Below are 23,502 nucleotides of genomic sequence, written 5' to 3'. Positions count from 1 at the left end.
GGGTTTATTAAGTTCAGAGTTTCGCTGTCGTGTGTAGCGGAACAACAACATTATATATCACTACAGCGATGCATCAACTCCTCAACTAAAACTGAACTCGAACCTAGACAGCCTGATGTCTTAGCTTCACATTTGGCAAATACCCAATCAGTAGATAATCTTTTGGATAGTTTAAACTCAGTGTTCAAAACTACACTCGACATGACTGCACTACCTTTGTTAAAACCGCGCTCCCCCAAAACACAGTCACCTTGGTTCAATGATTACCTGCGTGACCCCAAGCATAAGGCTATAGGTCTAGAACAGAAATGGCGTAGTTCAAAATTAGAAGTATCCCACCTTGCGTGGCGTGATGCAGTCTTAGACTATAAGCATGCATTACTGGCTACAAACCGGACCTATTACTCTGATTTGATCAACAAAAACAAGCATAACTCAAAGTTCTTGTGGACATGGTGGCAACACTTATTCATGGACAACCACCTGTAGTTCGCTCTCCTTTTACAGCACAAGATTTCTTGGATTACTTTGAGAAGAAAATAGAAGATATTATGTTAAATATATCCCAGCATGCCTTAACCCAGCCACTACACCCTGCTATTGAGGTGGGGGCCATTACTGAGGTATTACCTAGATTTACAGAATTTGAGAGTATCTCTCTAGGCATGCTGACAAAACTCATAACATCAACAAAAAGCACAACCTGTTTATTTGATCTTATACCAATAAACCTGTTTAAGGACCTGTGGCCCACTCTTGGGCCGACTGTGCTGGAAATTATTAATCTTTCTTTAACATCTGGATCTGTTCCTAAATATTTCAAATCTGCAGTGATTAAACTATTACTTAAGAAGCCTAATCTTGACCCTAGAGTACTGAAAAACTATCAGCCAATATCAAATCTATCATTTTGCTCTAAAATTGTGGAAAAAATGGTGTCACGGCAGCTCGTGGACCATCTTACTGAGAATAATCTCTTTGAGCCACTGCAGTCTGTTTTTAAAAAATATCCTTACACAGAGACGGCTCTCACTAAAGTGGTGAATGATCTTCTCCCTGCAATGGATTCGGACACCGCTATAGTTCTGGTGCTGTCATATCTCAGTGCTGCATTTGATACCGTGGATCATCATATTCTAAGTGACAGGCTGGAAAATCATTTTGGGATGACTGGGGGTACTCTTGCATGGTTGACGTCATACTTGACCTGTTGTTCTCACTGTGTTTTGTACAGTTACACTATCTCTAACCTTAGTGACATGAAGTTTGGGCTTCCACAGGGGTCCGTCTTAGGCCCCCTGCTTTTCTCCCTTTATATAGCACCCCTTGAGCACATATTGCGGCGTTTTGGGATTACCTTTCACTGCTATGCTGATGATACTCAGTTATACATGCTGATAACTGCTGGTAATCTCATTCATATAAAATCCTTAGAAGATTGCCTTGCATCAGTGAGTAGTTGGATGTCTAGAAACTTCCTACTTTTAAACTCTGATAAGACAAATGATGGTTCTTGGTCCAGTGAGACATCAGCATCAATTTGACCAGGTAACGCTTAGCCTAGGCTTGTGTGTCATACATCACACTGACAAAGTGAGGAGCCTTGGGGTAACTTTTGATCCTACATTGTCCTTTGACCTCCACATTAGCAATATTGAGCAGCCTATTTTCTACCACCTCCGAAATATAGCGAAGATTTGTCCCATCCTGTCTATGGCTGATGCTGAGACCCTGATCTATGCACTTATCTCTTCTAAATTGGACTACTGCAATGTTCTATTTTCTGGTTTACTGCAGTCCAACATTAGGGCTCTCCAATTGGTTCAAAATGCTGCAGCCAGACTTTGGACACGAAGCAGAAGGTTTGACCACATTACACCCATTTTGGCATCCCTTCACTGGCTTCCTGTCCCAGTGAGATCAGATTTTAAGGTTCTGCTACTAGTCTATAAAATTGTTCACGGACTGACACCTCCCTACCTAGCTGAAAGAATTAAATCTTACGTACCGACCAAGCTTTGCGTTATCAGGGTGCAGGACTACTTTGTGTCCCTTGATATCACTTCCTGTTCCGGAGCACAGCGGTGTTTTTCTGTATCTGTTAGCTGTTTAATCTGTGCAGTTAGATTGATCTAGTTAACTAGATAACGATTTGTTTCACAGTGTAATCTTCATGTGCCTTAACTAAAGCACTCCCTCTGCTGAATCACCTCTAAATTATTTACACATTATTCACTTTGTGTGTTTTTAGGAATCCGCTAGCTTAGCGCAGCTACTAGCTCTTAGCCGGTTTAGCATGGCGGCTTCTCCTGTCTCACCCGCACTTTTCTGCTCTGGGTGTGAAATGTTTAGTTATTCCTCGGCCTCCTTTAGCAGTAATAGTACTTGTAATAAGTGTAGCTTATTCGTAGCTTTGGAGGCCAGGCTGGGTGAATTGGAGACTCGGCTCCGCACCGTGGAAAATTCTACAGCTAGCCAGGCCCCTGTAGTCGGTGCGGACCAAGGTAGCTTAGCCGCCGTTAGTTTCCCTCTGGCAGATCCCGAGCAGCCGGGAAAGCAGGCCGACTGGGTGACTGTGAGGAGGAAGCGTAGTCCTAAACAGAAGCCCTGTGTACACCGCCAACCCGTTCACATTTCTAACCGTTTTTCCCCACTCGGTGACACACCCACCGAGGATTAAACTCTGGTTATTGGCGACTCTGTTTTGAGAAATGTGAAGTTAGCGACACCAGCAACCATAGTCAATTGTCTTCCGGGGGCCAGAGCAGGCAACATTGAAGGAAATTTGAAACTGCTGGCTAAGGCTAAGCGTAAATTTGGTAAGATTGTAATTCACGTCGGCAGTAATGACACCCGGTTACGCCAATCGGAGGTCACTAAAATTAACATTGAATCGTGTGTAACCTTGCAAAAACAATGTCGGACTCTGTAGTTTTCTCTGGGCCCCTCCCCAATCGGACCAGGAGTGACATGTTTAGCCGCATGTTCTCCCTGAATTGCTGGCTGTCTGAGTGGTGTCCAAAAAATGAGGTGGGCTTCATAGATAATTGGCAAAGCTTCTGGGGAAAACCTGGTCTTGTTAGGAGAAACGGCATCCATCCCACTTTGGATGGAGCAGCTCTCATTTCTAGAAATCGGGCCAATTTTCTTAAATCCTCCAAACCGTGACTATCCAGGGTTGGGACCAGGAAGCAGAGTTGTAGTCTTACACACCTCTCTGCAGCTTCTCTCCCCCTGCCATCCCCTCATTACCCCACCCCCGTAGAGACGGTGCCTGCTCCCAGACCACCAATAACCAGCAAAAATCTATTTAAGCATAAAAATTAAAAAAGAAAAAATAATATAGCACCTTCAACTGCACCACAGACTAAAACAGTTAAATGTGGTCTATTAAACATTAGGTCTCTCTCTTCTAAGTCCCTGTTAGTAAATGATATAATAATTGATCAACATATTGATTTATTCTGCCTTACAGAAACCTGGTTACAGCAGGATGAATATGTTAGTTTAAATGAGTCAACACCCCCGAGTCACACTAACTGCCAGAACGCTCGTAGCACGGGCCGAGGCGGAGGATTAGCAGCAATCTTCCATTCCAGCTTATTAATTAATCAAAAACCCAGACAGAGCTTTAATTCATTTGAAAGCTTGACTCTTAGTCTTGTCCATCCAAATTGGAAGTCCCAAAAAACAGTTTTATTTGTTGTTATCTATCGTCCTGCTGGTCGTTACTGTGAGTTTCTCTGTGAATTTTCAGAACTTTTGTCTGACTTAGTGCTTAGCTCAGATAAGATAATTATAGTGGGCGATTTTAACATCCACACAGATGCTGAGAATGACAGCCTCAACACTGCATTTAATCTATTATTAGACTCAACTGGCTTTGCTCAAAATGTAAATGAGTCCACCCACCACTTTAATCATATCCTAGATCTTGTTCTGACTTATGGTATGGAAATTGAAGACTTAACAGTATTCCCTGAAAACTCCCTTCTGTCTGATCATTTCTTAATAACATTTACATTTACTCTGATGGACTACCCAGCAGTGGGGAATAAGTTTCATTACACTAGAAGTCTTTCAGAAAGCGCTGTAACTAGGTTTAAGGATATGATTCCTTCTTTATGTTCTCTAATGCCATATACCAACACAGTGCAGAGTAGCTACCTAAACTCTGTAAGTGAGATAGAGTATCTCGTCAATAGTTTTACATCCTCATTGAAGACAGCTTTGGATGCTGTAGCTCCTCTGAAAAAGAGAGCTTTAAATCAGAAGTGCCTGACTCCGTGGTATAACTCTCAAACTCGCAGCTTAAAGCAGATAACCCGTAAGTTGGAGAGGAAATGGCGTCTCACTAATTTAGAAGATCTTCACTTAGCCTGGAAAAAGAGTCTGTTGCTCTATAAAAAAGCCCTCCGTAAAGCTAGGACATCTTACTACTCATCACTAATTGAAGAATATAAGAACAACCCCAGGTTTCTTTTCAGCACTGTAGCCAGGCTGACAAAGAGTCAGAGCTCTATTGAGCCGAGTATTCCTTTAACTTTAACTAGTAATGACTTCATGACTTTCTTTGCTAATAAAATTTTAACTATTAGAGAAAAAATTACTCATAACCATCCCAAAGACGTATCGTTATCTTTGGCTGCTTTCAGTGATGCCGGTATCTGGTTAGACTCTTTCTCTCAGATTGTTCTGTCTGAGTTATTTTCATTAGTTACTTCATCCAAACCATCAACATGTCTATTAGACCCCATTCCTACCAGGCTGCTCAAGGAAGCCCTACCATTATTTAATGCTTCGATCTTAAATATGATCAATCTATCTTTATTAGTTGGCTATGTACCACAGGCTTTTAAGGTGGCAGTAATTAAACCATTACTTAAAAAGCCATCACTTGACCCAGCTATCTTAGCTAATTATAGGCCAATCTCCAACCTTCCTTTTCTCTCAAAAATTCTTGAAAGGGTAGTTGTAAAACAGCTAACTGATCATCTGCAGAGGAATGGTCTATTTGAAGATTTTCAGTCAGGTTTTAGAATTCATCATAGTACAGAAACAGCATTAGTGAAGGTTACAAATGATCTTCTTATGGCCTCAGACAGTGGACTCATCTCTATGCTTGTTCTGTTAGACCTCTGTTAGACCTCAGTGCTGCTTTTGATACTGTTGACCATAAAATTTTATTACAGAGATTAGAGCATGCCATAGGTATTAAAGGCACTGCGCTGCGGTGGTTTGAATCATATTTATCTAATAGATTACAATTTGTTAATGTAAATGGGGAATCTTCTTCACAGACTAAGGTTAATTATGGAGTTCCACAAGGTTCTGTGCTAGGACCAATTTTATTCACTTTATACATGCTTCCCTTAGGCAGTATTATTAGACAGCATTGCTTAAATTTTCATTGTTACGCAGATGATACCCAGCTTTATCTATCCATGAAGCCAGAGGACACACACCAATTAGCTAAACTGCAGGATTGTCTTACAGACATAAGGACATGGATGACCTCTAATTTCCTGCTTTTAAACTCAGATAAAACTGAAGTTATTGTACTTGGCCCCACAAATCTTAGAAACATGGTGTCTAACCAGATCCTTACTCTGGATGGCATTACCCTGACCTCTAGTAATACTGTGAGAAATCTTGGAGTCATTTTTGATCAGGATATGTCATTCAAAGCGCATATTAAACAAATATGTAAGACTGCTTTTTTGCATTTACGCAATATCTCTAAAATTAGAAAGGTCTTGTCTCAGAGTGATGCTGAAAAACTAATTCATGCATTTATTTCCTCTAGGCTGGACTATTGTAATTCATTATTATTAGGTTGTCCTAAAAGTTCCCTGAAAAGCCTTCAGTTAATTCAAAATGCTGCAGCTAGAGTACTGACGGGGACTAGAAGGAGAGAGCATATCTCACCCATATTGGCCTCTCTTCATTGGCTTCCTGTTAATTCTAGAATAGAATTTAAAATTCTTCTTCTTACTTATAAGGTTTTGAATAATCAGGTCCCATCTTATCTTAGGGACCTCATAGTACCATATCACCCCAATAGAGCGCTTCGCTCTCAGACTGCAGGCTTACTTGTAGTTCCTAGGGTTTGTAAGAGTAGAATGGGAGGCAGAGCCTTCAGCTTTCAGGCTCCTCTCCTGTGGAACCAGCTCCCAATTCGGATCAGGGAGACAGACACCCTCTCTACTTTTAAGATTAGGCTTAAAACTTTCCTTTTTGCTAAAGCTTATAGTTAGGGCTGGATCGGGTGACCCTGAACCATCCCTTAGTTATGCTGCTATAGACTTAGACTGCTGGGGGGTTCCCATGATGCACTGAGTGTTTCTTTCTCTTTTTGCTCTGTATGCACCACTCTGCATTTAATCATTAGTGATTGATCTCTGCTCCCCTCCACAGCATGTCTTTTTCCTGGTTCTCTCCCTCAGCCCCAACCAGTCCCAGCAGAAGACTGCCCCTCCCTGAGCCTGGTTCTGCTGGAGGTTTCTTCCTGTTAAAAGGGAGTTTTTCCTTCCCACTGTCGCCAAGTGCTTGCTCACAGGGGGTCGTTTTGACCATTGGGGTTTTTACGTAATTATTGTATGGCCTTGCCTTACAATATAAAGCGCCTTGGGGCAACTGTTTGTTGTGATTTGGCGCTATATAAATAAAATTGATTGAACTGATTGATTGAAGGTGAATAAGAACTCTGCGGGTCATACAGCTTTCTCTTATCGTGCCCCTGTTCTGCGAAATGATCTCCCTGTGTCAATAAAACAGTCAGATTCTGTGGAGACTTTCAAGTCCAGACTTAAGACACACTTATTTTCCCTTTCGTATGGCTAGCATACTGGCATAGTATAGCTCTACCCTTTTTACTCTTTTAATTCATTTTATTAGGAAACGGAGCATGCCACGGCCTCAACTTTACCTAAATTCCTGGTCTTTTAGTGAAGCTTAGAGCTCGTGGCTGGAGATCATCTTAGTATTTCCTGTTTTTCTTGTTGTTTAATGCTGGCAAATTATACTGTATTTCTTGTCTTTCTGATGCCTGATTCTGTTTTTTGTCTCTGTTTAAGGTGCAGCTCCATCCAGAGATGGGTGTGGTATTTGTGATGGAGACCCTCCTGTCCTGTGCACCAGCAGCATTTACTGTATATTCATTTTTGTGAATTGTTCTGTAATTTATGTCTGTAGCATGGCCCAAGCAGAGGATCACCCCTTTGAGTCTGGTCTGCTTGAGGTTTCTTCTTCAGAGGGAGTTTTTCCTTACCACTGCTGCTTTGGGGGTTAGTAAGGTTAGACCTTACTTGTGTGAAGCGCCTTGAGGCAACTCTTTTGTGATTTGGCGCTATATAAATGAAAATAAATTGAAATTGAATAAACTGAAATTTAACAACTTTTGTTAAAATCACAGGTACATGTTTATGAATATGGAGACAAGGCTAGCTGCCTTTTAGCTCATCAACTGAACAGCCACGTAAATGCCCGGCAAATCCTACAAATAAGGAAAATGAATGGAGAATTAACAATCGACCCAGGAGAAATTAATGACACATTCACCTTGTTTTACTCAAACCTGTATATGTCACAGATGACAAATGACAGTAATGTAATGTAAAACTCTAACAGCCTCCAGGCCCCTTCTATAACCACAGTGCATAGGACTGAGACCAAACTGTCATTAAAACACTCAGAAATCATCAATGCAATAATGTCAATGCAAAATGGTAAGACATCTGGCCCAGACAGGTACCCAATAGTTTTATAAAAAATTCTCCAACAAATTATCTAACCTATTACTCGACATGTTTAATGACTCTCTATCCTGTGGATCATTGCCAGAAACACTGACTGAAGCATCAATTACTCTCTTGTTAAAACCAGGTAAAGTTAGCACTGAATGTGGCTTATATCGTTCCATCTCTCTCCTAAACAGCGATCTGAAGATTTTGGCCAAGGCTCCAGCCTTGCGTTTGGAAACCACAATGTATGATGTGATATCTGAGGATCAAACTGGTTTTATTTCAGGACATCATTCATTTACAAATATCCGCCAACTCATAAATATTATCCATTCTCCTGCATCCAGTCCCGAGGTGGCTATCACATTGGATGCAGAGAAAGCTTTTGACAGAGTGGGAATATTTATTGGCATGCATAAAAAAATAAATAAATATGGCACTAACTTTATATCATGGATAAACCTCCTATACTCCTCACCCAAGGCTTCGGCAATAACAAATGGTAAACAGTCACAGTATTTTCACTTATCGTCAGGGATGCCCCATCAGTAATCATTGAGCCCTTATCCATCGCACTCAAATCATCTCCATTAATAAATGGGATTCATGGAGGGGGGGTATAAAGTATCTCTTTATGCAGATGATTTATTAATATATGTTTCAGACCCTGTTTTGAGCATGCCCCATATTATCCATATTTTGGAGGGATTTGGCACTTTTTCGGGTTATAAGCTGAACTTTAGTAAGAGTGAATGCTACCCTGTTAATGACCTGGCTCTTCAAATACAAGACGGCATCTTGCCATTTCATATGTCTAGAAACAGCTTTAAATACTTGGGCATTAAAGTTACAAGAGACATGCAGTGCCTTTATCAGGAAAACTACTGTCCTCTATTTGAGAAAGTTAAATTAGATCTAATAAAATGGAAAGCACTTAATTTGTCCTTGATAGGAAAAGTGAACAGTATTAAAATGAATGTGCTTCCCAGATTTCTATATTTGTTTCAAAGTATTCCACTTTATCTTCCAAAATCTTTCTTTAAATCTATTGATGGGACTTTCATTTCATTTATATGGGGTGGCAAGAAGCCCAGAATATGGTTAGATCTATTACAGAGGCCCAAATTACAAGGTGGCTTAGCTCTTCCAAATCTACTCCACTACTATTGGGCCACAAATGTTCAAAAAAATCATTTTTGGCTCTGTGCTCCTGATACAGACTGGTGTCGCTTTCAAGCCTCATCCTGTATCTCAACATCCCTTAATGCCCTGGTTACGTCCAGTCTTCCCCTGTCCATTTCTAATTTTACTAATAATCCAACTGTCATACATGTCAACCTATACGGACTGTCCATAAATGATACAGATTTTTCCAAGTTTCAGAGTCATACGGACGTACAAATAAAGATATTCAGGGTTTGGTCTGCAGCGGCTCTGTAATCAACCGTTTCTGCAGTGTGACTCCACTTTGAAGCGTGAACCAATGAACCAATGCTTCGATCCACTAGTTCGTTGGTTCTTTGATTCACTGCTCTTCAGAAACGGCAAGTCTGCTTCTTAACCCCTCTCAAAGCCATTAAAATACCGTGAGTCACTTTTGTGTGTATTAAAGTCACTAACTGGGACTCTTGTGTTGTTGCAGTCAAGAAACGAGAATCGTCCTCTGTTCCGTTGGCACAGCTCCAAAAGCTGCGCAGCTCTCTGCTGAGAAAGAGTCCGGTCGGAATTAATAACTTCAAAACTGACACCTCTTACAAACATTGAATTACAGACAAGAAACTACAATCCACTAAAATGTTTTTTTCCTCCCAAAATGAGATGTGCTGTATTCGTTATGAATTAAAGACATTTATGCCAATAATGTCTGAAAGGAAATGCTTTTGACAAAAACTACAGATTTAGTTTTTTTTCTATTTATGTCCAGAGATCAAGGATCCACCATGTAGAGTTTATTATGCCCAAAGTTTAAGGATCCAGTGACCAAGTTGATATTTATTTACTTTAAGACTCAATAAAATGTTGTTCAATTTCAATTCAATTTCAATTTAATCGGCTTATAAAGCACCAAATCACAACAAAATCCGTCTCAAGGCGCCTCACATAGAACAGTTCAACATAAAAAAATTAAAATTAAATAAAAATTAAAAAATTCAAATACATAATTAAAAACAGAAGTAAAAGAATAAAACAGATAAAAAATAAAAACAATTCATAAGAAAGAGAATAAAAATAGGCGTAAATTCTTGATTTAAAAATGTCCATGGACTCCGACTGTCTCACGGTCGCAGGAAGACCGTTCCACAGAGCAGGTGCACGATAAGAAAAGCTCTTTGACGCGCTGACATAGAAAACCTGTAAAGCCTACTTTTAGTACACAAAAAATTCACAAGAGGTATTGATAAGGAATCGGATCGATAGCGGAATCAATAATGTTATCGATAGATAAAATCTTATCGATATCCATCTCTAATAAACACAGGGGCGAAGTCGAGGACATGCCAGTCTGCAACATCGACACTGGCGAGGCGATTTTCGATACACTTGAGTTCTGAGGTATGTTTTATTTTATTCATTATATTCAAATTTTCATTTTATTAATGTATTTCCACTAGTGACACACAGTTGTTGTTTCTGTAAAAAATAACTCAATTTCACACATTCAGTTCTATAAAATTCATCTTGACGCATGAATACTAGATATATTATTTGAAATTTAAATGTGGAGGAAATACTAATGATCCTGACTTCAATGTCATTGTGACAACTCATAATATGTGGACAAAAACCCAGTTATGTGATACCGCTGTGCGGTTGTGTGTACTGTAATAAAACTGATTTTGGTGCAATTTATAAGGATTTTGTGTTGATTTTATGGATTTTCTAACTTGGTTATACAGGTGGACCCTCAAAGGGGTTGACATGTATGAACTGTCATAAATACAATCAAGATATGGGTCCAATTTAGACAGAACTTTGGGTTCAATAACTTTCTCCACATCAGTACTATATGTAACAATAATTCCTTTCCCCCAGCCAGATTAGACTCTGAATATGTTCTTTGGCAAAGACAAGGTATTTTTAGATTTAAAGATCTGTACATTAACTGTCTATTTGCTAGTTATGCTGAATTATTAATTAAATTTGACCTTCCACGATGCAGCTTATTTTGGTATTTCCAAATTCGCCATTTCCTCCAACATAGTGTCCCTAATTTTCCGGGTTTACCTTTGCATTCAGGTTTAGATGATATGTTAGATATTTCATTGAACACAAAAGGTCTAATCTCCAGGATTACTGATTGCATTTTTAAAAATCAGAGGGGACTGGGAGGAAGAACTGGGACAGGGCATAGAAGAAAATATGTGGAATAGTGGTGACGCTGTAACACTCCCACAAAAAACAGAGAAGAAGACCGTAAAGCATGCCCATAACTAATGTAAGCGCTTAACAATGTAGCAGGCAACACTACAAGTTTACAAAGCCACACAATGAGTAAAATAAAGCCTTTTAAGAGAAAGGGTCCACGCTGATCGTTTGAAACAGACTTATGCATTTAAAGTGAAGCAGTATGTTTGTATATTTAAAAGAAAAAAAAAAAAACACGGTTTGCTCCACTGTCTGCTCTCCACCTCCGCAGTTGAAGCGAAAGGACATGCACTTTAAATTAATCATGTTTAACAATTCTAAAAAAAAAACCTATATTCATATTTGATAAGAATTTTTATAAACAGGCTGTACAGTTAATTTATCAGTGCAGCTGTTGTGAAAACGCTGAACTTCACAGCCATTTTTCAAAGGCTTTCTTATTCGCCAAGTATCCACAGAAAACAAGGAATTTGACTTTGGTTTGAGCTGCACTCTCGCTGTATGGCATGTATAAATATACACTGAACACTGAAAAAATTACAGTAATAAAAAGTGCAAATGAAATGTGCAATAAGAGAGAAAAAATCCAACAGAAAAATAATTATACAAACTATACAAGACAATAAACCAACTCAGATACTAATAAATAAACATAAAAACAATAAAACAATAAATAAATAAAACACTGGGCCAAAAGACAACAGAGGACCATACAACTCACGCAGAGCTAAAAGCCAGAGAATAAAAGTGGGTCTTCAGACGAGACTTAAAACACTCCACTGTGGGGGCTGTTCGAACGTGGCGAGGCAAAGCGTTCCAGAGTCTGGGCCCTGCCACAGAGAAGGCCCTGTTCCCCCTGGTCTTGAGTCTCGTCCTAGGCACCACGAGCTGGAGCTGGCCCTCAGACCTCAGAGCACGCGCTGGGGAGTAAATTTGGAGGAGGTCTACAATATATTGTGGGGCCAGTCCGTTTAAGGCTTTAAAAACAAATAATAAAATTTTAAAATCAATTCTAAAATTAACAGGGAGCCAGTGCAAAGATGCAAGAATGGGTGTAATATGTTCATTTTTTTTGCTCCCAGTTAAGAGGCGTGCAGCAGCGTTCTGGACTAACTGCAATCTGTGAAGTGTATTTTGATTAATTCTGAAAAAGAGTGAATTGCAGTAGTCCAGGCGTGAAGAAATAAAAGCATGCATGACGCGCTCGAAGTCTGAAAAGGATAAAATTGATTTAATCTTGGTTAAAAGGCGGATCTGATAAAAGCTGGATTTAACAACCGCATTGACCTGCCTATCCAGTTTAAAATCAGAGTCCATAATGACTCTGATAAAAAAAAAAGAATATCCTGTCCGCAGTCTGAAGATTTCACAGAGTGCCTGGGTTTATGGTTTGGCAAAACTTCAGAACTCTTAATAATGTGAAACAATGCATAATTACCCGGGAAAACAAAGAGAGAGGGAACACCCTAAACTTAAAATGTACATAATGGCACAGCGACATTGTGCCACTGCATAGGGAGAGCCCTGCCACTACTGATATTGTTTAAAAACACAAAAGTACTTTTTATCCGATGACTTGATTAATCAATAACATAATCGATAGAATACTAGATTCCAAAAATATTCGATAGCTGCAGCCCTACTGATGACTTCATGTTTTCACACTATTAATGGTTCCCAGCATCACCTGTGTTGACAATAGCTGGAGAAATACATATGCTAACCAAGATTTTGCATGATCCACTGCACATTTCCACGGTCATTTCACTTATGATACATCTGAACGTTGGTGTTGAGATGGACGTACGCCACAATTTTGTGCGCACAATACCCCATAATGACAATGTGAAAAAAGTTTTGAGATTTTTTTTTTTCAAATTTATTAAAAAAAAAGAAACACTTAAGAAACCACATGTAGGTAAGTATTCACAGCCTTTGCCATGAAACTCAAAATTGAGCTCACGTGCATCCTGTGATGTAAAATTATTCATTTTTGCCTTACAGATAGCCAGCCTAAAACATTTGCATCTAAATTCTGTATGAAATGGCTTTATGTAGCCTTGCAGCTGTACTGACAAAACACACCGTCTCTGCCTAGCCATCCTCCCATTTTCCTCCACAGCCGAGACTGTGATAACATTCATTCTTCAGTAAAAGTTTTCATGGGAAAAGCTGAAATGTATTCATGTGTATGTGGCTATTGCTATGCCACCCCGCCCTAGCTGGTGTACAAAGACCACTTGCATGAGCTGCTCTTTGCACACACTTATTCAAAGTCCTGCAACAATGATTTGACTTTGTGTGTGTCTTCGAGGCCTCGAATTAAAAGCCTGTTATTTTGACAATCTGCCATTTCTCTGACTTCAGCCTCAGACTGTTTGATCAAAAATCCTTTTTGCCTCAACACCCGTTTTCCACTGATTATCCTTGAGATGTTTTGACAGCTTAATTGGAGTCCACCGTGGGTAAATTCAGATAATTGGACATGACCTGGAAAGACACACACCTGTCTACATATAAGGTCCCATAATTGACAGTGGATGTCAGAGCACAAACTAATCATGTAGTCAAAGGAATAGTCTGTAGATCTCCAATACAGGCTTGCCTCAAGACACAAATCTGGGGAAGGGTACAGAAACATTTCTGCTGCTTGGAAGGTCCCACTTAGCATTGTGGCCTCTAGTATCTGTAAATGAAAGAACCTCAGATCCACCAAGACTCTTCCTAGAGCTGGCCACTCAACTAAACTGGGGGAGAAGGGCCTTAGTCAGGGAGGTGACCAAGAACTAGATGGTCACTCTGCCAGAGCTCCAGCATTCCTCTGTGGTGGTGGGAGAACTTTCCAGAAGGACGACCATCTCTGCAGCAAACCACCAATCAGGCCTGTATGGTAGAGTGGCTAGACGGAAGCCACTCCTTAGTAAAAGGCACATGGCAGCACACCGGGAATTTGCCAAAAGGCACCTGAACGACTCTCAGACTATGAGAAACAAAATTCTCTGGTCTGAGGAGCCAAAGACTGAACTCTTTGGCGTGAATGCCAGGCATCATGTTTGGAGGAATCCAGGCAAAATCCCTACAGTAAAGCATGGTGGTAGCAACATCATGCGGTGGGGATGTTTTTCAGTGACAGGAACTGGGAGACTAGTCAGGACTGAGGGAAAGATGAATGCAGCAATGTACAGAGACATCCTGGATGAAAATCTGCTCCAGAGCGCTCTTGACCTTAGACTGGGGCAACGGTTCTTCTTTCAGCAGGACAATGACCCTAAGCACACAGCCAAGATATCAAAGGAGTGGCTTCAGGACAACTATGTGAATGTCCTTGAGTGGCCCAGCCAGAGCCCACACTTGAATCTGACTGAACATTTCTGGAGAGATCTGCAAATGGCTGTGCACCGACGCTCCCCATCCAACCTGATGGAGCTTGAGAGGTACTGTAAAGATGAATGGGCGAAACTGCCCAAAGATGGGTGTGCCAAACTTGTGGCATCATATTCAAGAACACATGAGGCTGTAATTGCTGCCAAAGGTGCATCAACAAAGTATTGTGCAAAGGCCACGAATACGTATGTACATGTGTTTTGTTTTGTTTTTTTGTTTTGTTTTTTATTTTTAATAAATTTGCAAAAAAAAACAAAAAAAAAAAACTTTATTCATGTAGTCATTATGGGGTGTTGTGAGTAGAACTTTGAGGGAAAAAATGTATCTACTCCATTTTGTAAGAAGGCTGTAACATAACAAAATGTGGAAAAAGTGACACGCTGTGAATACTTTCCGGATGCACCGTACGTTGAATTTGGACGAGAGACAATCCAGAAAAGAAAGCTTTGTGGAACATCAGAATGGAATGAAACAGTTATATAGGCAGCTTCAAAGCAAGCTTTGATCTGTATCTACCTCCAAGCTGAGCAAGTTGGTGTCGATGCGTTTTCTTAATGAGTGTCTCTCTCTGCTTTTCTGCATTAGCTGCTTGCACTGCAGCAGAGGCACAGTGCACCACGGGGAACAAAGCAGCGCTGCAGGACTGTGAATGATGCCAGGGGATGTTTTTGTGCTGTGGATATATGTTGTGAATAGACTCATCACTGCACACATCTACGAAGTGATCACAAACTTTTGACTGAAAACACTAGAAGCACTATCTTGCACCCAGCACAAAGCCGCACACAGTGCAATGATGTAACTGTTATTTGTAGTTAAAACGCAACATAGTTGAGCTTTTATAGTTATATATTTCAGTGGCCTCCTCATTAAGTGCACCTGCTTAATTGCTTAGGGCCCCGTCACACTTGGCACGAATGAGAACGAGCCAAGTCGAATCAGCCAGAATAGGAAAAAAGCCAAATGTCAAAGCACAGTCAGGAAGGAGAGACATTCGAACAGCTGTGTACGAATGCCGTATGACCACTTAGAATATGGATGGATCCAGTCAAGACTGTGTTGTGCACGACTGTGTGTTTACGTTCGACTGTCGGTCAAACATTGTTGCAACACAGTACGACTGCGTAGTATGTTGTTACAATGCACTACGACTATAAATACTGCACACTGAGTGCCGGATGAAGGAGGTTCGATTCCCCCAAGATGTCTAAAAGTCTGGGCGGCAAACACAGGGAGAGGAGGGTGTGAGCCAGCGCTGTGTCTGCCCTTTTCACAAGACCTGCCGATACTGGACGTTAAAATACATCTAACGCATGGACTGGAAACATGTCATACATGTTAAATATGTCAATCGCTGCCCCCCTCCCCGCACCCACGCACTCACTGTCTCCCTTGCTCTTTCTCTCCCTACCTCGGGCACACTGACAAATCATCAGGACACTGTGGCATCAGAATGAACATGTGTGTCCCACACATGACCTGCACCGCAGCAGCGGGGCGACCTGATGATTCTAGGCTCACGGAGAAGCTGTGCGTCCCGCTGTTTGGCTGGATGGCGAGTGTTGGGCCGCAAAACGGCGCGTCATATGGAATATATATTTTGTGGTGGACGTGGCATTTGCTGTTACCAGTTGGCTGATAACAGGATGACAAGGATTTTATCACATGGTGCAGTTTGGCTGGTGTTTGCCCTGCACCATGAGACACAGCTGGAGGTGTTCTAAAGGTGAATTTTTATTCTTCTTTATGTTCTGATGGCTTGCAGACAATGATGCACTGTTGTGGCTTGTACAGAGATAAATGGTGTACATGTCAGGATCTGTGTTTCACAGCTGCGACACCCTGGTCAGCTGCATTATGACACGGCGCGCACAGCCTACGGAACGCTGTGACTCGCCGTGGGGCAGCAGTGTGACGCCACGGAGCTGTATGTGGTGTTACAGCTATGATGATCATCATAATTCACATACATTATGTAACCCATGAGAGGGTTACATGACAATGTATTTGTAACACTGGAAAATATTTGGTTCTTACCTAGATAAAAAAAAAAAACTTAGATTTAGAAGTGTCAGACAAATTATCTTGTTTTAAGACTTAAAGTCTTATTTCAAGTTTTCAACTTTACACGTTAGTCTTCTTTCTAGATTTAACAATCTTAATTCAAGAAATCTTAAGTGAAATTATCTTGCTGCATGGACAGATAATTTCACTTGTTTTGAGTACCTTTTCCCTCAAGTTTAGTGTTTTTAACTTGTTTTCAGACCCTTTTTTGCAAGATTATGGATATAACACCTCATTCAGATGTGTGCGCAGTGCCCCCTGGCTGTGTAACGGACTGACTCGCAGTGCACTGTCTGAATGGGCTGTTACAGCCATGATAACATTATATTACAGATACATGTTCTACCTCATAAGATGGACTGGTAATGTATATGTCATATGACTGAGGTATTATTTGTAAAGTGCTTTGAGCATCTGATGCAGATGGAAAAGTGCTATATACAGGGTGGGCCAATAAAATGTTACCCCTTTTTTAAATCGTACAATTAGAGAGTGTACTACAACAACCCACAGACCATTGAGGCCCTGAAGACCAACATCCATCAGGAAATTTGGAGAATCCCTCTTGAGATGTGTGGCAATGTCATCACAAGCTTCAATGTGTGTGTTGCAGCTGTAATCCAAAGAAGAGGAGCGTGGATTGAACATGTCATCAATTATTGAACTGTGCAGAAAACAAGAGACAAAGAGGGAAACCTTTGGTATCAAAGGTTAATTTGATGCTTCTGTTACAAGTCTGTGAATAAAATTTTTGAATAAGTTCTCATTTCAAAAACTTGTGTATGATCAAAAAGTGGTAATATTTTATTGGCCCACCCTAAATGCAGTCCATTTATGATGCCTATTACAGCTGTGACGGGCTGTTAAGAGCCCACCTTGACTGCCATACGATATTTTTCCTCCTCGACTGCACCTCGACTTTGGGCCAGCCACACAAATTTGCCCAACTGTTTGGAATGCAGATTATTGTCGGAGGGTTTCGACGGTGCCTCAACTTTGCCCAAATGGAGGTAGAATTTTCATTTGGATGGCATTCTGGCTCATTCGGCCTCTGGTGTTACGAGGGTATTATTGAGGCAAATATGTAATCAGCCAATCTTGTGATTTTTTTACAAAGATGTGAATCTTCAGCTGCAGTTTACCAGAAGGTAAATGGGAAAGTTAAGCCTAGCTTTTATCCATTATTTATTGAGTTAAAGTCCGTATGTACTCCACTCCACCCTGAAGCTTGTGAAGAAACAAACAAAAAACTGCACTGTGGATAGTTTCTGCAATCACACTCATAGAAGCCTACAACTCCTTCACAGCAGTGATGAGTGTCTTGATGGCTTCCCCCACTAGTTGTACAGTCACTCAGTTTTTGAGAACTGCCTACTCCAGACAGATTTACCATGCAGTACCATGCTGTTTGTGTGCCTAAACAATTGATGCAATTGAAGTTCAAGACATACAGTGACAGAAATATTCATATTTTACTGTCCTATTTTACTTTTCCTTTTTAGATATACCTTTATATACTAGCATAGTTCCACCTTAGAACTGAAATATAATATACGTATAAGATATACCTTGCTGAATTTTCATGTATCCATCCCCTGACTTGTCTGAAGAAAACTGAATGCAAAAGTGATGATTTATTGTAAATCTATTAAAAGGGTGATAATTGTTTTCTGTATATTTTGTTTCTGGTTTTGTTTTTGTCATATGAAAGCATTTGTTTCTGTTGTTCAGTAACTGTGGAATATTTGTTAAATGTAGTGATTGTACAAAATTGTTTCATTTGCATTTATTTCTGAACATATTTATTAAATGATGTACTCCATGTTCAGGGGGGCAAATACAATAAATGTGACCAGGACTGTACGTGCTTGTTTATTCTATATATCCATACATTTGAAACAGTGCCTCATTTCACTGACTAGAGATGTTGCTCTTTTTCCCCTTCAGCCTCTTGAGTATCTGAGCTAAACAAAATGTCCTAAAGTAGGGTTGTCATGGTCTGCAGCCTTTTGAAGCACTAGTATAGGCCCACTGGGTCTTCCCATTTAATTAAAATCTGTCAAACATTTTTAGCTGTGCAAAAGTGACTCTGCACCAGGACTGAAAAGGAGATACGATGAAATGTGCCATCACAATATTAGACGAACACTCAGAAACACAATAAAGTGATGTGGAGTTCTTCACTAGCCAGAAATCTTGGACACAATCCAAAACAGCACTGCCAAATTCAACAAGATGCATAAATTACATGGTATTTTCAAAATAGAAAGATACCCTTTCAAAGGACACTAATTCATAATAGTGCAAAACAGATCAATAAAAAAAATTTAGTTTTTAGTCCAGCCTCATTGTTCTTGTTTATTTGTATTGACACAGTGAAAGCAGACAGGAATTTATACCAATTCTTGGATCTACTCCAAAATGTCTTCATATTATACACTATACCTTGTGTGAAATGTAAATAAAAACAGAATACAATGATTTGCAAATCCTCTTCAACTGGTGTATTCAATCAATTGAATACACCACAAAGACATTTAATGTTCAAACTGATAGACTTTTTTGTTTTTGTGCAAATGTGTGCAAATGTCCTGCCTCATATTTGCTCATTTTGATATGGATGCCTCTGTAATTGCAAACAGGTTTCTGTACCAAATATTAAGGTCTGTTTTTGTATTGTATCAAATACTTATTTAATGCAATAAAATCATACAATGTGATTTTATGATTTTTTTTTTTTTTTTTTTTAGATTCTGTCTCTTACAGTTGAAGTGTACCTGTGATAAAATTTACAAACCTCTCCATTCTTTGTAGGTGGGAAAACTTGCAAAATCGACAGTGGATCAAATACTTATTTGCCATGTGGCTGGGAGATTACAGCAATTTAATTCTGATTGCCTTTTTTCCCCTAAAAAAAGTCAGCAGGCCACAGAGCCTTCAATTATCATGCACCTGGCTTGTGGCATGATCTCCCTGCAAAGATAAAACAGTCAGATTCCATAGAGACATTCAAGTCCAGACTAAAGACACATCTATTCTCCCTCTTAAATAGATAGCATACCGGTGTAGCATGGAACTATGCTTCTTCTCCTTAATTCATATTATTAGCAATGGAACAGGTCTCTGCCTCACTACATGTAAAATCTGGTTCTGTTAGTAAAGCACAGGGCTAGCTGATGGCAACCACCTTAGCAATCTCTTTGCTTCCCTGCTGGTGAGTTAATGCCTCAGGTGCAGCTATTTCTGGCCGACTGATTCTGCTCTTTTTCTCTCTAGCCGAGGCACTGACAACAACAATAACTGATCCTGGCCCTGCACCCCAAGGTTCCAGACTGACCTCGGGATGCCACGCCTGTTGCACCACTGACTGGAGGTCGTATCCTGAAGCCAACCGGTGCTGGATCCAATATATAGATGACATGGACACCTATGTATTAGAGACCCAAGGTGGACTCTACTTTAGTTTCAATTAAGGACACTGTTTTTGTTGCATTTCTGTTTCTTCTGTTTTTAAAGAAATTCTTGTACAATCTGTAAAAAAGTTGTATCCGTTAGAATGACCTAAGCAGTGAGTCACCCCTCTGACTCTGGTCTGCTTGAGGTTTCTTCCTTATTACCACCAGAGTGAGTTTTTCCCTTACCACTTTTGCCTGTGTGCTAGCTCAGGGGAGTTGGTAAGGTTAGACCTTACTCATGAGGCACCTTGTGGCACCTTGTTATTTGGCGATATACAAATAAAACAAACTGAACTGATTGCAAATCCCATTTTTGCTTCCAACAATGATGACAATAATGTCATTGAGATAAAACAATAAAACAAAACTTGTACAGCATTTTTACCTCAATACTAGTCTTAAGTTGTCCCCATTACAACTTTTTTTTATTGTGCTGCAGGCCTAAAATACAGAACTAGATGTATATTAACAAGAAATACAGTTGACCACACAAAACATGAAATATCTCAGTTTCGCACTGCAATGAACCAGAAGTCAAAGTAAATGTAAGGATCACTGTGCCCCCCCCCTTCATTTTCCATGTTGTCCCAGCTTTTTCTGATTTGGGGTTGTTTGTATTACAAAATGGAAATCATAAATCTCCATTTAACAGCCTGTACTGACAACATATTCATTCATACTGCCATCCCAATAAATTCAGCAGCATATTGACTGAACTATGTTAAATTAAATGACAGCATCTGAAATTACCGGCTTCTTGAGAAAGAAGAGGGATACAGCACCAACAAGTGGCATATCACCCAGCAACGGCTCCATCACGACTCTCAACACTCCGTGGATCTACAGAAACACAACAGAAACACATACACACATGACTAAAGACGGCGCTAAAGGGAATTCACACCCCTGTGACCCTCGACATTCTTTGCCGTTGTTAGTTGCAGCGCATGACGGGTTGGAAACTCAATCACAGCTTGACTTTACACCTGCTTCATGTCCTACTTGCGCCTTCTCAATAACAAATTATGACACAGATGATTCCATTCGAAGTTTTTTTCCCCCGGTCTCATGGTTCTCACCACACAGCTGCTCTAATCCACACTAACTCCAATTATATGTTCTAATCCCATATTTCTGGGCTTTCGAAAAGCTATGTAGGCTCTAAAAAGAATAGATTGGCAGACAAATAGATGAGTGTACCCTGTTGGGTTCATTAACACAATGATTCAAAAACAAGAACACAGACACCCGTGCACCAAGCAGCTCCCACAAGTAATTTGTACCATGGCATTCAAATGTCTGAGTGTCTTAATCACTTTGGTAGATAAATTGAGACACCATCACTGAAGCCTGTATTTTGTATTCTGATACTGTATTTGGAAATAAAACAGCCAACTAACTGTGCTACCATATTGGAATTTAGGTAGATAGAATATAGGCTGTTCTGCTTTCAAAATTTAAAGGGGCGTTTATGGGAGGTTTATGCTTTTGTGTTTGTTTGTTTGGTTTGGCTGATTGGTTATGTCAAGAAGAAGTAAAGGCAAGTGCAAGGCAAGCGCCATTGTTGTCAGTGCATATCCACAGATTCCACAGCACAAATCAGATGTGAGTCTACGATTCCTCTTGGACGGGATGATAGTCCATTCTAGGTTACTTCTCTAGGAAAGGTCAGTGCCCATTTTCAGCTTGGTGGACTGGGACAAGGCAGAGAACGTGCCTTGTTCAGGTATACAGACAGCTAGCGACACAGTGGTCTCTCAACTTCTTATCGCACTGAACTACCTGATATGCCCACTAACTTAGCTCACAACCACGCAAGGAGCTACTTGGTTCTAACTTTCTACCAACTTACATGCTCCTGCAGGAGACTACCATTCTACAAGGGGCACTGCTGCACCACTCCGTCACTCCTCTAGGGAAGGCAAGCCATTTAGTAATGTGTGCAAGAGAGCTACTCTCTCTCCCTTCACATTCTAAATTGCTGTTAAGTGTGATTGTTTTCAGGTGTAGAGCAGTTGACACACCTACAAGTGATGGAATCTCCTCTTTAAAGACTGGGAGAAGATGGTGAGTTTTGCTGGGACAGAGCCATTGTTGGTGTATGCTGAAGGAGTTACTGAATGCATTTCCAGTCAGTAGTGGCTCTTGTTGAGTAACTAATTAAATGACTTATCTGGACTTCTAATCCTGTTCCCTTTGTTCACAGTGCTGCTGGGGAAGTGTGTGTAGAGTGCAGGATTTGACTCACACACAGGGACTGTGTAAGAATCACTGGTACATAATGTTAGAAGAGACTTGTGAGAATGCTGGAAGGAACTTGTGTGGGAAGAGGAGTTGTGGACACATTGGTGAAGGAAAATGGGAACTGCATCATGATGAACAGTCTGAGAAAGAACTGCTGATGTTGTATATATTGTGAGAGGAAAAAGACTGCGCATCCACCCCTGTAAATAAATCACTGTTTTTATAACTGGAGTTATTATGTATCAGTCTTTAAGCCCCCCCAGTACACCTAACAGATGGTCAGTTGAGTGAACAGGTGGGTGGAGATGAGTACCTAGTATTAAACAGAAATTAAGGAAATAAAATTAGAGTTCTCTCTCTCTCTAGCAGTTTTTTGTGTGTGTCCTTGGCCCAGTTTCATGAAGCAGTCTAATCTTGTTGGGTCGTATAAACTCATTTAGTTGACTCATTTTTGGACGTTAGTCACTGCACAAAGCACTTAGTCACCTAAAGTTTTGCATTACCTGAGTAAAGTTTTTAGTCTTGGACAGAGGAGGATAATCTTATTTTAGTCGACAATACAGTGTCGTACCTTAAAAATGGCGGCTATCATGTACCACCACTTGATGCAACACTCAAGATCACCCCTATGTCGCTCATATTCCTCCAAAAGGAGCGCTTCCTCCACTTTTTGTCATGGTTGCGGCAGACAACTGTCATGTGATGTGTTTGTGACAGTTCTGACATTAGCCACCGGGCGTCGCTGTTACACTGAGCAGCACTGTGTACGCAAAAAGGCTTGATGGAAGTATGTAGAAGAAGAACTGCTAGGCTAAGAGCTAAGCACATTGTTCTGCAGTTTGTATGTGTCCATAAATGCTAATAAACCCAGTTAACGAAACAGAGGCTAGGACAACGACCAACCCGGAAGTAAACAAAACTCTTGTGCACGGAAGGCGTTTCATGGCAACAGCACTTGTGAGGCCTTTATGCCAGCAAAAATCATTGACTAATGTAAGATGGCTAATCTACAAGTTTAGCCGTCAATGTGAAATGATGATCAGGCGGATAACGTTGGCCGACTAACTGTTGTCATCTAAGTAAGTTTAATAGACTAAAAGATTAGACCGCTTTATGAAACCGGGCCCTTGTGTTTGCGTGTGTCTCTCTTGCTGGCGGTGTGTGTGTGTGTGTGTGTGTGTGTGTGTGTGTGTGTGTGTGTGTGTGTGTGTGTGTGTGTGTGTGTGTGTGTGTGTGTGTGTGAGAGA

At 40.4% G+C, this 23,502-nt stretch overlaps 1 protein-coding gene across 1 annotated transcript in view; it reads right to left on the bottom strand.

Annotated features, from left to right (window-relative positions):
* Positions 1-23,502, bottom strand: part of esyt2b (extended synaptotagmin-like protein 2b) — a 269,639-nt gene that overhangs the window by 208,915 nt on the left and 37,222 nt on the right. Inside the window, exon 3 of the mRNA XM_034175565.1 lies at positions 20,762-20,851. Within this exon, the coding sequence (XP_034031456.1) occupies positions 20,762-20,851 (90 nt within the window). The remainder of the gene's footprint in view (positions 1-20,761; positions 20,852-23,502) is intronic.

The sequence above is a fragment of the Thalassophryne amazonica genome, chromosome 1 (genome assembly GCF_902500255.1).
Source record: "Thalassophryne amazonica chromosome 1, fThaAma1.1, whole genome shotgun sequence".
Taxonomy (NCBI): domain Eukaryota; kingdom Metazoa; phylum Chordata; class Actinopteri; order Batrachoidiformes; family Batrachoididae; genus Thalassophryne; species Thalassophryne amazonica.
Note: the sequence above shows the minus strand (reverse complement) of the source record. Positions and strands in the feature narration are given on the sequence as shown.